This window comes from Fusarium tjaetaba (genome assembly GCF_013396195.1).
Source record: "Fusarium tjaetaba strain NRRL 66243 chromosome Unknown NRRL66243_c0000066, whole genome shotgun sequence".
Taxonomy (NCBI): domain Eukaryota; kingdom Fungi; phylum Ascomycota; class Sordariomycetes; order Hypocreales; family Nectriaceae; genus Fusarium; species Fusarium tjaetaba.
In genome coordinates, this window is record NW_023501262.1 from 103,084 (window position 1) to 119,381 (window position 16,298).

At 49.8% G+C, this 16,298-nt stretch overlaps 3 protein-coding genes across 3 annotated transcripts; 1 reads left to right on the forward strand and 2 right to left on the reverse strand.

The window, feature by feature from the left end:
• Window positions 1-7: 7 nt before the first annotated feature.
• Window positions 8-2,359, reverse strand: FTJAE_3443 (uncharacterized protein; the record flags this gene model as incomplete). The annotated part of the gene is made up of 5 exons (XM_037349741.1): window positions 8-827; window positions 893-1,453; window positions 1,505-1,639; window positions 1,923-2,025; window positions 2,302-2,359. 5 exons carry the CDS (start codon window positions 2,357-2,359, stop codon window positions 8-10), a joined length of 1,677 nt encoding a protein of 558 aa, XP_037209466.1.
• A 2,150-nt stretch (window positions 2,360-4,509) lies between these two features.
• On the forward strand, window positions 4,510-7,077 carry FTJAE_3444 (SLP1; the record flags this gene model as incomplete). Its single annotated transcript, XM_037349742.1, has 1 exon — window positions 4,510-7,077. One exon carries the CDS (start codon window positions 4,510-4,512, stop codon window positions 7,075-7,077), a length of 2,568 nt encoding a protein of 855 aa, XP_037209467.1.
• Window positions 7,078-7,506: 429 nt separating this feature from the next.
• FTJAE_3445 (meiosis mei2) lies at window positions 7,507-9,879 on the reverse strand (the record flags this gene model as incomplete). Its single annotated transcript, XM_037349743.1, has 10 exons — window positions 7,507-7,655; window positions 7,713-7,827; window positions 7,877-7,956; window positions 8,007-8,079; window positions 8,134-8,182; window positions 8,233-8,354; window positions 8,407-8,814; window positions 8,938-9,192; window positions 9,248-9,418; window positions 9,472-9,879. 10 exons carry the CDS (start codon window positions 9,877-9,879, stop codon window positions 7,507-7,509), a joined length of 1,830 nt encoding a protein of 609 aa, XP_037209468.1.
• Between the last annotated feature and the right edge of the window lie 6,419 nt (window positions 9,880-16,298).

Below are 16,298 nucleotides of genomic sequence, written 5' to 3' on the forward strand. Positions count from 1 at the left end.
AGATTTATCACGCTTCGACCACAGTAGTCGTTTCTGCTTGCACCCTCTTCATCACACCTCTGTTGATCAATCCCTCCCCGCCAAGTGTCAAATGTACAGACCCTGACTGCAAAGCAACATCCTCCCCCAACGGCAGTCTGACTGATGACGTCCCGGCCCGATGTCGAGTCTCATCAACTCCCACAATACCATTCATCTGCCTCAGGTCTGGTCTGGGCTCTCCCCATTCCTTCAGTTGACCTCCGATCTGCGCCAAAGCATCCGCATCAAGAGTCTCCGTCCACGTAGGGACACGCCCAATAAACCGCATCAGCACACAAAGCGCTACAACTTGAAGACCTATCAGTGCAGTGACAATTATCACCGCCGCCAAATCCTCTTTCGGCTTCATGACTGCAGTCCCCGGGCTGTAGAAGATGGGGCGCTTCTGGGGCAATGAGGCGGCGGTGGTGAGAAGGGCTTCGTTTGCAAAGAACATGGCCTTTTCGAGTGCTTGTTCGGTGGCCTCTGCATTCTTGAGACCGTTAAAATAGTGGTAAATCACATCCTGCATTTCCAGACTATGCTTCCGATTTCTTACAGATGGGCTGCACCATCCCAGATTGTAACTGTCCGGCATCAGTCCAAGCATTGGAAACAACGAGTTATCACAGATGTTGTCGATGGTCTGGTTGTAAGTGCTTCGGTCAGCAACCCTAGCTCCATGAAAGAATGACGAATTTCCAAACATAGCCAGAGCCGCCGTCATGAGTGGGCCAGGCACGAGGGGCCCTTGGTAGGCGTAGCTCCATTGAGCGCGATAGTTTTGTAGTTCTTCGTCCGTGATCCTAGTGAGTGATAAGTGTTTAGCCAGGGGCATTCAAAAGACATTATAAATGAATGGGTTGCATACTCTGCGGCGGGATACCTGTCGCCTGGAAATTCACTATCCCACCGAGGACTAGTGATATAATAATCGTTGAACTTGTACTTGAGTTCTCGCCACGAAGGCCACTCGTCACGTAAGGGCCCAGGATTCCCTCCGTTTGCGTTGTTCGGGAGCTGAAACCACCCTCTTCTTGAGACACTGTCGCATCTGAGGACATAGCTATTATTATTTCGAAATTGTCCAGAGCTGTCTTGACCTTCAGGAATATCCCATTTCATAGACAACCACAAAGTCTCATTGTGCTCTTGTTTGTTTCGAGTTGTGTTCCAGGCCACAGTGTCGTAACTTCCCTCAGCACAAATATCGACATTCAGCCAACCCTCGTAGAAAGACGGCGCGAATGGTTTGTCACCCTTGCACTCTTTCGGGAAGTTTTTGGTTAAGTAACAGTTTGCTGTAGAGTCCATTCTGGCCGCGTGATGTCGATAGACTCCAGTAGCGGTGCCATTGGGAACGGAAGATGCATAATACTGGCGTTTGCCTCTGCCGTATGACGACTCCTGGTAATACCAGTCAAAAGTCCGCCTATTGTCCGTATAGTAATTTGGGCTTTTTCCAAGAGAAGCCTCATCAGACCACAAATTGGTTTGGATATCGCTATTGGCGGAGCTCAGTAGCTCCTGGCTGGTCTTCTTGACAACAATGTCTTGCGGGCAGAAATTCAGATCTATGGGTTCCGCATCCCACGCAATGATCTGGGTATTCAAATCCCTGAAAGGAAATTTTCAAGCTCTCGAATCATGGTTGCTGTACGCCGCGGGATGCCCTTTGCACGTCACAATGTCAACTCTTTCGTCTCTGACCAGGATCGCTTGTATAGGTGGTTGGATAGCGGCTGTTCAGAAAAGGTCAGTTCAAGGGGCATATGGTGGAGGATCAGGGTGTATGCTTAGACTTACTGATCAAGATGAGAAAAGTCGCCAGCCAAAGGTAAAGTGACCTTTCAGTGCTCTTCAGTTTGCTCGGACGTTTAAAGAGGTATCGAAGGTCTTACCATTCTCTATCTGCCAGCGCAAATAGCTGCAAGACACTCAATTTCTGACGTGGGTTTCGACGCTGGGTGTAGACAACCGCTCCATGGGCAAGGAGGCCAGAAACTATTGGGAGTCCAATAACACTTGAGAGTGCCGTCAGAGAGCTGAGGGCAACGCGCGATCTATGCCAATTATTCACGTCTCCAGGGGTTATCGATCCCGCCTGGTTGAAATATGATTCCTTGTTGATGGGCCTGACCATCAAAATACAGGTGAATATCCACGGTAGGACGAGAATCAGGAGATAGAAGACAAAGATCCATAGTGAGCGTTTGTAGTAGCAAATTACTTGCTTATCTTTTGCTAAGCTTGAAGATTGCCGTGGTCGATGAAGCTCACCATCTGGATCATTGGTGAGGGTAACCACCGACCTTAGTTCGAACTCTTGAGGACCCATAATGATTCAAGAGCGTGCATAGGGAGCTGGTAAAGAAGGTTGAAGATCGACGGGGTTGCGGCTCCTTTTTAGCTTGCACATAACGTGTGTGTCGAGTACTAAAAGCCAGGGGGTTTCTCGCCCGCTCGTCGCATTGCTGTCCTTGGTGAGATTCGGCTGCGGCAAAGGCGCCAATTCGTGAGTATTTTGCCTTCTTGGCAATCCGGTGCCAATGAAACGCCGCTGTAGAATATCAGATGATGGTCAGTTGGCTGTTGGTTTTCGCCAGGGGTGTTTTATTTGAGCACACTTGCGTGGCAATTCCTATCTCTCAATTTGCTTCGTGGCCAGCCAAATGTAACTGGGAAAAAGGATAAAATTGGCCCTGGTTCTTTTGTTCTTGGCACGCCAAATTGTCACAAGCAACACTGCGGCGTGGTTCTGATCAGCCAACATTGAGTAAGGTTTCCATCGCCGGTAAGGGTTTGGAGCCTAGACATGAGTCGGTATGACCCAGTTCGTGTATACAACTATCACAATTGCAAGCCTCGAGCAATAGCAAGTCCGAATTGGTTGGAAGCCAGGCACCTGAGCTCTTGATTTTGGAGACTTCCGTTGGTTGGAGGGTGTCATGGGGCGGTCTCTATGATGTTGGTTTTGATTTTGATTCTCCCTGTCACATCTCATCGAGAACTGCTTCTCTATGGCTCTATCATGGAGGGAACATGGCTGAACCGAAAGGTGCGTATATGCTGCCGTCGAAAGGTAGGTGTGCTTGTTTCTTATGCCAAGTCGCGATACGACACGAATCGCTCGCGAGAACGTGGAGAATAGGAAAGAAAAGCTTTTGTTGACAAAACACTTGATCAGTATGTTACACTCATTGTCTCCCATCAATACTCACAGCGAAGAAACCATCACGAACTCTTCGACTTTCAATGGAAGTGAGGCTGGGATCTAGATAGGCCAGTAACCCCCCCAACGAAAGTCGAGACACATGCGACAGCGCAGAAATGAGGCAGACGGTAGCGAATAGCATGGCTTACGTAATTCTAGCGGCAGAATTGTCCGAGTTTCGATCTGGCTGGTCACTGTTACCTTCTCAGTGTTGAGATGGATTTCAAAGAGACGTCCATGTAAAGGAAAGGGTTTGCCACAACCGCCAAGAGTAGGTAGGGTAGCTGATAGAGGAGATAGCATGTACGCATCCGTGCAAACAGCCAACAGTGACTCAAATGAAAGGAAATTTATACAGTAAAGCATCCTGAATTCAGTCTTATAACAAAACAAAACTATTTACTCACCCAAGTTGCTCTAAAAGGCAACCTGTTTTGTCGGGATCAAGCAAGTGCAACACTGCAATTACAAGGACATCACATTACCACTCTGCCTACCCTAAGGAGAGTCACTGTATCAATCTAGGCTGCTCATTGAAAAGCAAAGAATAAATTCTGTGTTCTTTAATCATTTTTCGTAAATATGTTGAAACCAAACATACACTGAAATCAAGTTATTTCAAGTTTTTGTTATTCTTCCAAGCCGTTTGCTGGGAGCACAGAACCTATGGAGTGAAAGAGCTCATATTCCTCGCCATGCCCATAATTATGGTAGGTAGCTTAGGTAGGTACTATGTATGCTCTGCTAGGTTCCTGCATATCTTAGCTTGATATTTCGGGTCTGGCATCAGGAAAGACACAGTTCAGGAAGGTTGAATGCCTACCAGCTTGGTACCTCTCTTCTCAAATTTACTTCGTCTGATGTCAATCTATCCTGTTTCATAGCATCGACACCAACAACGGGGTAACATCTTTATCCAAGCCCCCAATTTCCAGTCTTTTATCGATTATAGAGGTCATAGTGGACGAGTGTTTCTGTGTGTAAGTCATCAACGCCCAATTTCTATTTTTACCTCGATCTAAGAAACGGATCTAATCAACAAGACAGACTTTACTGTTGGTGCACCAATCAGCATCTGACAACGTCTGTGGGCCACGCTGAAGTTAAACGAGCCTGGGCTACGGGGCAAGGTACAGGATACGCTACACCCGCTTCGTGTCTAGTTCCAACGCTGATCAACGACACGACACAAACCCAACCCCCATACTTCAACGTCAGTGCCAGCAATTCGACCTCAGCGACGCTTCAATGTGCCGCCAACACTTGAGGTCACGATGCCTTCGCTAGGCTCAGCCCTCGTACGATCTCTGGCACTCATCGCGGCCTGGACACAAGCCCACACCGAGGCCCAGTCCCACGATCCCGGCGTCACCCCTGACCCAATCGACTTGACCTGTGATGCCCGAACCATCAACTACATCACCCACACGCTGCCCCAAGCTTGCCTCACAAGCTCCTGGACGAGCACTTCTGTGAGCGCAACCCCTTCAGATGCCAACTCGACTTCCGACGCCTCCCCCGACTCGAAACAAAGCGATGCGCCACCCCCCAACACACAACGCGAGTCCCCTTCCCCTTCCCAATCCCAATCCCAGCCCCAACAGTCAGCGTCCACCGCCACTCCCGCCAAAGACGAGTCGGAAGCTGCCGCTACAGATGGTGATGGAGATGGAGATGCAAAGCCTTTCATGTCCTTCGAGGACTGGAAGGCCATGATGTTGAAACAGACAGGGCAGGACCCTCAAAACCTACACAGGAACGCCAAGCCCCGCGACAGGACACCCCCGGATATGGGCTACGGCGGCCTCGGCGAGGAAGATGAGATATCCCTGAACTTTGGCAGCTACATGGATGGCACAGAAGAGCAGAATGAGCGCCCTTCAGACCTCCAAGAAGCTAAGAACGAGGGTTCAGGAAAGGATGGCCGTGGTGTTGCAATCCATAGAAACAAAGATGCCGGCAAGACTTGCAAGGAACGATTCTCATACTCGTCCTTTGATGCCGGCGCCACCATCCTCAAGACGAGCCCCGGCGCAAGGAATGCAAAGGCAATTCTCGTCGAGAACAAAGACTCTTACCTACTTTTCGAGTGCAGTGCCAAGGAGAAGTGGTTTATTGTCGAACTGAGCGATGATGTCTACATCGATACCGTCGTCCTCGCCAACTTCGAGTTCTTTTCTAGTATGATCCAAACTTTTACTGTCAGCGTTAGTGACCGGTACCCAGTCAAGAGGGACGAGTGGAAACAGATCGGAGTCTTTCAGGCAGAGAACTCACGAGCTATTCAGCCCTTCCTGGTCGAGAATGCTCAGATCTTCTCCAAGTACGTCCGCATCGACTATCTCACCCATTACGGGAAACAGTACTACTGCCCCGTTTCATTACTTCGAATCCATGGCTCGCGCTTCTTCGCTGCATTCAACGAAGACCGTAACGATGATACGAATGAGGCTGAGGAGGCCAAAGTGACTCCTCAAGCTCTCCCTTCAGGAGAAGAGCCGACGAAGCCCCAACAACCCGAGAGCTCTCCCGAGCCTGCCAAGCCGAGCTCGGTGGGATTGATGCCATTCTGTGAAGTCAATACCGCTTCGCGACTCCTTTTCGAGCCATTCTTCTGCTCTGCCTCACTCAATCACACTACACAACCAGTCTCAAACCCCAGTAGCTCTGCTGAAGTCACCAGCGCTGCACCCACAACCAACTCCCCCGACGAGAGAGCACAGAAGGGGACGTCAACACCACACACTCCCCGATCCGAGCATCCTGCAAGTGAAGAGCCCACGGCCTCATCATCTTCCACCACTGCATCTCCAAGCGCCACGCCCGCTGTGTCCCCAACCAGCCCATCCTCCATCTCATCCTCCAATGTCGAATCCGCATCAAACTCCACCACTTCAGCAGCAGGCACAAAGACGACCGCAACACCATCTTCCTCAGCGTCATCATCTACTCAGAAGCCCTCCCCTGCCAATACTGTTAATGCCAAGAAGGGCTCCACGGGAACGGCCTCTGGCTCACCAGCCTCGCCCACCGTGCAGGAAGGATTCTTCAAGTCCATCTCCAAGCGCCTTACAATCGTTGAAACCAATCTCACACTCTCCCTCAAGTACGTCGAGGACCAAGCTCGCCACATGTCCGAGACTCTGCACCGCACAGAGCAGAAGCAACTTTCAAAAACGACACTGTTCCTCGAGAACCTCAACAAGACCGTTCTCGCCGAGCTGCGCTCCGTTCGTGAGCAGTACGACCAGATCTGGCAATCAACGGTCCTAGCTTTGGAGAGTCAGCGTGAGCAGTCCAACCGAGAGATAGTTGCTCTCAGCGCTCGTCTCAACCTCCTGGCCGATGAGGTCGTCTTTCAGAAACGCATGGCCATAGTACAAGCCGTGTTGCTCATGTCATGCCTGATCCTCGTCATCTTCGCCCGAGGTGTGCCACTAAATCACCTCGCACCCTTTTCGGATCAGGCTGGTCTCGCTTCCTACGACGGTGCATCATCGGCCGCTCGCGTTCGAGCAATGCATGGAGGTGCATACGATGGAGAAGATGCAGCGTTACTGGCAGCCCGTCAGAGAGGCCAATATGCTCCGACATCAAGAGACGATGATGCTACTGAACTACACCGAGGGCCTTTTGCCGACGACATACATCATGATCGTGTTGAATGCGAGCAGCTTTCACCTCCTCCAACGCCAAGATCTTCTGGAGGCTTTTCCTCGTCGTCTGATCTATCGCCCCCTTCCCACGACACAAAGCCGAATGTATTGCGTCGCTCTATCGCCCAACCAACCAATTCGCGAAAACCGTTGCCAGCTCTGCCCGAGAATCCATCTTCTCCATGACTGGTGACAGTTGACTACGTCTTAAATAGAATCAATAAATGAAAAGCGTCATAGAACTGCAGTTGAACTTAAACATCCGTGTCTAGCGTGATCTGGCGTCTGTTTAGTGACTGTTGCTACAATGTTAACGTCACAAAGTACACCCCAAGGTTCGGCTGATGAAATCTATTCAGCGCTTGCCAAGTACTAGGTATCTACGTGCATCAAGATGCTGCCAGTTGCTGCTACTTAGGAGTAGAGTCCAATGGAGATTGTACCAAAGGAGATCCTGCAGAATAGTCAGACCATTCAAAGGTCTTCGAAAATTTAGTTACGGCCATGCCCAAGACCTCAAGATCTCAAAAGAGGATCAAAAGAGATCAACCACTCCAATGCTCAAGACGACTTTTGAAAAATGGATCAAAAATCTAGACAGCCTCTGATGCCCGCTTAGTAGCGGCCGGAACCGCGGTACGGGATGACACCGGATCCGTAAGAAATCTCCTCTAGCTCAGCTAGACGAGTGCCGCGATCATACTGAGAGTGGCGGCGGCGTTGCTCATCGCGGAAGTATTGACCAGCAGTAGGCGTGAAGAGCCCTATAGCAATAAGTGTTAGTGCCCTGTTATTGCGGTTGATCGAAAGGAGCTGCATACCAACATGCTCAGCGTTCTCCACCGAGCGCTTCATCTTCGACTGATTGTCAGGGCCAGGGAATGGCTCCTCTTGGCCGACGAGGTTAGGATCATCACTGTGGATGGTGTAGAAAAGCTGCATCTGTTAGTTGATGAGGGTGAATAATGGGCCATGGGCAACTGACCTTAGGACGGTAATGCTCGGCCTCGAGCATGACGGACGAGTTTCGGAACTTTTGCACCAAGCAGTCCTTTCCCTGGATAGCTACTGTATGTCAGTGACTGCAGCACAAGAGGAGAGAAAGAAAAGCTTACTCGCATAGGAGATCTCAGCGACCTTGTCCGAGCGGAAGCAGTTCCAGCGTTTGTTGGCTCGTGCCTGGAAGAACTAAACAGAAGTTAGCACGTCATCAAGATGGGAATACTCTCAACGGTGACTGACGTCGATGATGTACTCGGCTTTGACGAAGTTGATGAACGCATAGCCGACGCTAGGGAATGGTCAGTATTTGAGTAAGGTATAGCTGTGGATTGTACTTACTTGCAATCGTTGGCAAAGTCAATTCGCAAGTACATAAAGTCATAGCGTCCGAAGGAAGAAACATCGACGATCTTCTTGAGAAGAGGTTGGTCCACCTTGTTGGGAATGTTTCTAAGCATGATCTATCAAGATGTCAGTGCTGATGGTGATGCAAGAGAGGTTGGTAGGACTTACGGTGGTACGGACATCGCGTCCGGCGATGAGTTCGCCCAGGTCGACGATGTTGTTTAAGCCACGGGAGCCGCGGCCATACCGGCCCGCAGCTCGGCGCGGATCGAACCTTCCAAAGCTGTTCGCGTTGCCAAATGCAACGAGGCTGTTGGTAGACACTGGAGGTGGTCCGAACTGCTGCCCTGTAAAGGGCTGCTGCTGAATGTTGGTTGGAAAAGGAAGACTAGCAGCTCCAGCTGCTGCGAAGGGGTTGCCCTGTGGGGCATTTAGAGCGAAGAAACTCTGATGGCGACCTCGGCCGACGCCACGGGGGCCTTGCTGCACAGACATGTCGCCCATGCTGGCAGCCAAGGTGTTAATGTCGAGCGCAGCGCCAACGTCATCTGGCTTAGACAGAGTGATGACAACGCCCTTACCAGGTTAGAGAACACAGCTTAGGAGGACGGGGCTGACGACGGAGCTTATGGGGAGAGGAGAAGGGAAGATGTATGAGGAGGGATAAAGAGGAGGAGAATGTGATGGAAAAAGACTTACGCCGGTGGAAATGCCGTTGCCGAAAGCCTTGAACGCGATGAAGGCGTCGGCAGCCTTGCAGAACTGGGCGACACCGCGGAAGGCTCCGTTGGGGAAGCTCAAATGTCTGATCAGGGCAAAAAGCTGACCGTAGACATTCAGGGCTCGCTGGGCGATCTCATCGACATGGGCGGGATCGATGATTGCGAAGTTGAGGATGTTGACCTCGATGCTGAGCTGTCTAAGCTCAGAGAATCGTACGAGGCCAAGGTCCAGCTATAGAATATAGTTAGCAAAAGAATGAAGAGATGAGATGAAGAGAGAAACTTACGCGCTCAGGCCTGATCTTCACGTATGCGGTGAACCAGCCCTTGGGAGCCTTGCGAATAGCGTATAAGGCCCAGGCGGCATCACGGAGGTCTTCGAAGACGACGTACACATGCCCTCCGGTAGTCTCCAGGTTACGTCCGCCGTGGAACCTGACTCCCTTCTGGGTAAGCTCCTATAAACTCGTTAATACATTTTGCATTTCTGTCAATGACAAATGATACTTACGGTAATGAAATTACCAAGATCGACAATAGAGGGGGGTTTGGGAGTGTCGCACACCTCGATCCGGTGAGAGATGTCCATATCCTGGCTCAGAGCGCCAGCGACAGTGGGACTGCCCTCTGGGTAAAATACGAGTGCATTCTTTCCCTTGAACCTCTGACCGATGGGCTGGAATGAAGAGGCTGTAGCCGAAAGAGTGCTGCCTTGGGCAAGGCCACCATCAACAAAGGGGTCCTCGGAAGCCTGGCTCTGGCCAACATAGGTGTTGCCCTGGATGGAGGTACCCTGGGAGCTTTCGGCAGGAGAGAAGACAGTGATCTGGGTGTTTGGAGTGCCCTGGATCGAGTCAGAAGCTCCCTCAGCAGGAGAAGACATGTTTGCGTAGGCACGATGGCCAACGTGAGAAGACATGTTGTCGATGGAGGAAGACAAGATGTCACAACAAAATGATGAGTAGATGAAAGCTGAAGTTTGGCTTGTATACGTGCTTCAAAAGAAGCTGAAAGAAAAGAAGAAATGCAATCGAGATCAAAACCCAAAGATCCTATTTCACATCCAAATCGGATAGTGAAAGTCGGAATGATGTTGAGGTGGGTGGGTGAAGAAGAAAGGAAGAGAGGGAGGAGGGGAAGGAAAGTTGGGAGCGACTTGGGTAGGAAGGGAATGCGTGAGTGGGGCTGCCTCAGGGCAAGTTGAGAATCTGCAGGAATAATGGCAGGAGCAGACGGGTGGGTTGCAGGTCAAGTTGGAGGAGAAGCTAGCCTCAGGGGCCTAAGTTGCAGGGACGTAGTTGGCGAACTTATTGGTCGACAGAGACTCAGGGGATGGAACCCACGTGGAATAGGGACATATCAACAGTGTATTTCCCCTAGTAAACTCATCCAGCCCCCTATTACGTCTGATATAGATGCATCTCAGTCCTTGAATCTCAACGACTAACGCGTCTTAACCTCTTGCTACCCCAGCAACGGCTTCTCCCTTCTCCTTGATTCACGAGGCCATTCCTGCATATCTAATTTCGTTCTCCTTCTTTGAATTAATGTGCGTGCGAGTTGTGTGCTTCGCTTGATCTCGTGAGGTCTCGTGATATCACGATGTTCGATGTTGAACTCCCAGGTTGACACCGATGATCGGTCCTTGGGCCTCCCTACCCCGCTCGTGACTCCGAAGCTTTAACTACCTACCTACCTTTATGCATCCTTTGAGACTGTTTCTTTCTATTGATCATGATGTTACCGTGGTGTTGAGGCCTTTCGTGATGGTGATCCGTATACTGTACATATATATGCTCCCCTGTGACTCCACGATGATGTTTCCAACATGCGTGCACTTTTGAAATAAACTATCCTCGCTCGCTCTCTGACCTCTATTGTATACTGAAAAGTCATACTTGCATCGTAGATCCGTTGTGTTGGTGTTTCGGTTGTCGAGTGTCTGGCGGTGCGAGCGAGGTTATTCACAACGCTGGGCCCCTGGGACTCGCTGCCAGAACTACCCCTCCACTAAGTCCATGCAACCTGTACGTCATTTCCAGCAAAGGCCCCCTATAGCATTCCATTTCGCCCTAATGTTAGTAAATTTGATGCTATTCAGGGATTGCGTTCTTTGTCTAATATCAAAGTGTTTGCCCCATCTTTGGTTCATGGTCCTTGATTTCCTATATTCCTTTGATACTCGCAACAATCAGCGGTGCCTGGCCTTGTCCAACCAGTTGAACTATATCAGCACGCAGAGTGTTGACTTACTTTTGCTTCGGTCTTTCTTTCGTATGATGGAATTTCATGTTTGGTGGTGATCGTAGTGACTGGTATCCCAATATTGGTGCATGTCGCATTTCAGGAGCCCTCGACAGAAGTTACAACATCCCAGTTACACTCAAGACAGACCTTTCTAGTTTCCTCAGCTTCTTACTCGTGCTGACCGTCTAATGAGATGCAGCTAATCATAAAGATACAGGCGAGACGGTACAAAGCCGACATCCAACGAAAGATCAAGCAGCAAACTCGGCGGCACCGCTTCCTCGGCCATACACTGCAGCAGCAGCGCCACCGCCAGTTCTAAACTATCCTTTCTCTCTGCCGCCAGAGTTATTGGATGATATAGGAACAAGAACTAATGTGTCTAGGGGGGGCGGCGCTCTTGGGCCGGACGGGCAGCTCAAACCCTTCAGGAAGCAAAGAGAGTGAAACGGGACGGTTCTATGCTTTCCTAATGGCATTTCTGTGATTAGAAGAGTATTAAGACAAAAAGCCGCCAGGTGTTTGGTTCGTAAGTGTCTTGCTTGTGTTGAGTGCCGGTATGGTTTATGAGAAGACAAGTCCACGAAGACACGGGAGAAGGCATCATACTGACAGCTCGGCTTCCAGACCTTCAGAGACATACAAGGATAGTCTTAGACCTCGGGACTGCTTCCTCTCGCCTGGTTCCCCTTCCCTTGCCCAGAGATCGATCATGACACTGCGACCAAACGACGTGAAGAGTTGCCGCCAGACGGCCCAGGAGGCCCAGCCTTCGACTCCTTGGCTTCAATGACACTTGACAAGCCCTTTGGAGCTTCTTCAGTCTGTACTTCCTTGTCCCTCGCAGGCGAGTCAAGCGGGCTGGTCCTGGAGTGGCTGAAGGGTCGTTCAGGGGTAACGCGGAGTGCAGGAACCGACAGCCAAATCCTCTTCCACCACAATCAGCTACACACCTGATGGCTATGACTACGACTTGCCATATACTTCGACATAAACCTACTGTATTGCAGAGCGGCCAGGTGCTCGCACTCAAATGCTAGATTCAAAGGGGTAAGTTGGTGCTGCTCATAGATCCCACACCCCAAGGTCTGACCATGAACAAGGGCACCAACGACTCCAGGCAATCTTCAATGGGAAGCCAATGCTTCTTCAAAGCCTGGAACCAAGTGATTCGTATACAGGATGTTGGCTGGCGGGTGAAGTTGAGCTTTTGGTTGAGACTCATCGAATCTTCAAACGCGGCGCTTTTTTTTCTGGAACTTCCTATACAAATTATTGGTGGTCAATCATAATCTCATTACAGGTTTCTACCTTTCCCTTTGATATCGTCAAGAAATATGTAGTGTGCTGACTTCTATCGTTGATTCCAGGTCTCTGTTTCCGCTCAGCCCCTGAGTCCACCGACCGCCGCTCGTAAGACACGCCAAGTATCGCAGTCAACCCGACAAAAAGCTTTCCCCCTTCATCATCACTTATATTAATAACAAGGACGTCGAATATCTCTGGAATTGGGTTTGAGCGCTGCTCTTGGGCGTAATGTGAAGCGGATGGTCCTTTAGTAGGCCCAGTCACGCAGAAGTGAGCAGGACGCTGTTGGGCCTTACAAAGCATACAGATTGTGGAACTCGGAAGTATACCAACTCTGATGTCTGAAACTCCAGAGTAGTGTCTGTGAGAAATTGTCACTTTGACTGGCGGTTTTGAAACAGCTGCTGAGAGAGAAGACGGATTGGCAATCCAAGCATTCATGTATATTGTGTATATGCTGCCGTTTATATTTCATCTCAAGATTCCTGGCTTGCCCAAGGCTGGGCGATAGTGTATATCCAACACCCCGGCTTATCCTCCGGTACAAAATTGACATTCAGGAGTAGTTAAAGACACTTATAGCGTGACTTTGTGGTTGCAGACTTGAAATTGGCTAGCCCGTCTTCCCTTCACTATTCATCAGATACAGGATTGTAGGCAGTCACACGGAAGCTGATACTTGTCCATGGACTACGACTCCGATAGGAGAGCGAGCTTGTCACCACTGTACATGAAGTCGTTGGCTCGAGCATGATTAAAACATCTCAGCATACGAAAGCATCACATATATAACAGTTTGCGACAAAGGGGTCAAAACTGTTCTCGTGGCCTTGGATATGTTCTTGGCACCTTCAACAGCGCGGTGTATTATAAAATTTGACCATTCTAGCTACTATAAGAATCAGGCCCCTCGGCATTGAGTGTTGTGTTGAGCATGCGAGTTTCATATTATCGCTCCATGGAGTAATAGTTCATGAAAGTGGGTCACCATCAACTCGCTATCTTGTCACTTGGGTTAGGGGCATCCCACAGTCTTCCAATGTAGTCAATGAGGTCATTAAATAGGCATTGCAGAAACCGCCAAAGTATTTGGGGCAGGTTTGAATCGCGAAATAGATATGTTACTTGCAGTTGAGATACCAGAAGCTTGTCCTTGTCCCTTCAGCCATACACCACAGCTCTCACGGCTTTCTTTCGTCTTGGCGACTATCTCGTTGATGCCTTGAACTGCCGCGAGTTTGCTCCATGGAACACTCTCAATACATACTTGATCATCTGCCCTGCGCCGTCACCGCGGATGATTCTTTATGTTGAGCTCTTTTTGGTTGGGGGCCTCGGCGGATGACAACACCTTGCGTGACTTGGGGTTCAGGTATCGCCTTGATTTGATTCGGGGTAACTGCTCTACGACCTCTAGAGCCCTTGCCAGGCAGTCATTATCCACACTACGTAGGTCTAGAGAAGTAGAGAAGGTGTGGTATTTAGTCGAGATAATAACTGCTACCATGGGTTCTTCATGTCGAAACGAAAACAGTCGTTCGACTCGAACGTGTCCAGTGTCATTTGGTAATCATATCCATGGACTCCACGATCTGGTTAGCGATGTCGAGAGTGGATTGCACTTGTCTGTTGGACAGAGTTTTGTTCCTCCCTATTTCACCGAAGCTCTCACGGCTTTCTTTCATCTTGGTAACAACTTTCTCGACATCCCTCTCCATAGCCTGTCGTGGATATTCCAAGTCAAACCGAAGATGACCATTCTTCTCAGACGTGTCCGTGAGAAAGGGTTTTGTTCCTCCCCATCTCACAGAAGCGCTCACGGCTTTCTTTGATTTTTTCAATCACTTTTTGGACATCCCTCTCCAAGTCGATACGGCTGTTGTATCTAGTCGGGACAAGAATGGCCTGTTGTGGATATTCCAGGCCAAACCGAAGATGACCATTCTTCTCAGACGTGTCCGTGAGAAAGGGTTTTGTTCCTCCCCATCTCACTAAAGCGCTCACGGGCTTCTTTGATTTTTGTAATCACTTTTTTGGCATCCCTCTCCAAGTCGATACGACTGTTGTATCTAGTTGGGATAATAATAGCCTGCTCTGGGTACTCGAAGTCAAAGCGAAGCTGATCATTCGCTTCAAATGTCTCCCTGGTTAAGGGGTCGTGGTGGCTCATGGCCGTTCTTAGTTGGTGGAGTGATTTGTCTGGTCTTTCCCTATTTCCGCAAAACGCTCAAAGTTGAACTTGAATGCCGTTCCAGTGCTGGCTAAGTCATCCTCGACGAAGACTCGTACGAAGGCTGCCTGTCTAGGATGCTCCAGGCCGAAGCGCAGATAGTCATTGCTCTCGAACATGTCCGGACTTGCAAGCCGATGGGGACCTTCTTGGCCTTGGAGGCGACACACTTGCTTTTTCAGGGGGAAAGACAAGGCCCTGTTACTACATGATTGACGTTAGCGAACTGTAGGATGAATACCAAGAGGCCTTCTCCGTACCGAAAATAGGGCCTGCCTAACGCCGACGGCTGGCTGAAAGGTCTTGCAAGTGAAGCTTTCCGGGTAGTGAATCTAGGAGGGAAGCACTTTTGGCACAGTGGATGACTATGGTTGAGGGAGGTGGCGATGAACTCGGGGGCCGTTAAAGATGAGGTATGTAGTGTATGGTTGTTTGCTTTTTCTGCACAGTATGTGTGTTTACAGCTTGGATCCCAAGCACCAAGACTGTGGGCATCTGGAAGCTTGGCTCGTCGGTTCATGTGCTGATCTGTTCCTGGCGATGTTGAAGCTTGATCCAGTGCTGCGGTAGATGTCAGTACCGCCGATAAAGCTCAGACTAAAGTGAGACGAAGATGAGATGAGCTCAGCTCATCTCCATTCATCTTACCTAGATAGCCCTGTGGTGTAATATTTGACAGTCGCATGCAGGAATGATGAGAGCTGGATAGGATATGTCGACAGCAACGAGCGAAGTGAAGTCTACGGCAGGTCAGTTGAGTGCTTCATCCCAAGCAAAGTGTGTGTCAGGCTTACTCGAGAGGATGGAAGGGGGTTTAGGAATGCCGCCTTTGCGGAGTGTGTGATAGAGTGACCGGGGGGTCGAAATGTAAGGGGGAATGATGAGATGACGGATCAGGATCCGATGAAAGACTAAGGGTGAATATGGACTATTGAGCATAGAAAGATTGTGTGATGTTTTCTTGTAGCATGGCTGGTGTTTTTGATGGTATGGGCGAGGCAAAAGAAAAGAACTTCTAAGATGGCAGAGTGAAGTGGGGAGGTGAAGTATGCAAGCCCTGATTGCAACTCGACGATTTCTTGGGCAAGACCTTGTGTTGAGCAGTCACGAGTGGGCCTTTCAACATTGGACGACTAAAAGATGAGCAAGGGCTGCAGTAATCCGGGCAGACTGCTCCAGGGCTGGCTGCATAAGGTACCTTACCTAGCGGATATTGGATCCCCTATCCCCGCGGGGCTACCTAACTCGCTCCTGTTACACGGAGCTACCCACCAACCAATGATCACCCTTACGAGGTCCAGATGTATTTGCTAGCCTTTTGTCTAAGTACCCGGCTGCCAGCATTACCTGAGCAGTTTATGGCCAGTCAGTCTTGGTGAGGTGTGGTCAGGCAATCACAACAGTCAATTCAACAATCTCTTTACTCGTTCCTTACCACTCTCGCCTCTTCCTCGAGCCGCAATTCCAGCACTATTATACTTCTACTTCGACATTCGTAACTTCGAGTCGTTGGAGCTCTCTCGGTCATCTTCTTCTCTCCAAGTTTGTCTGAT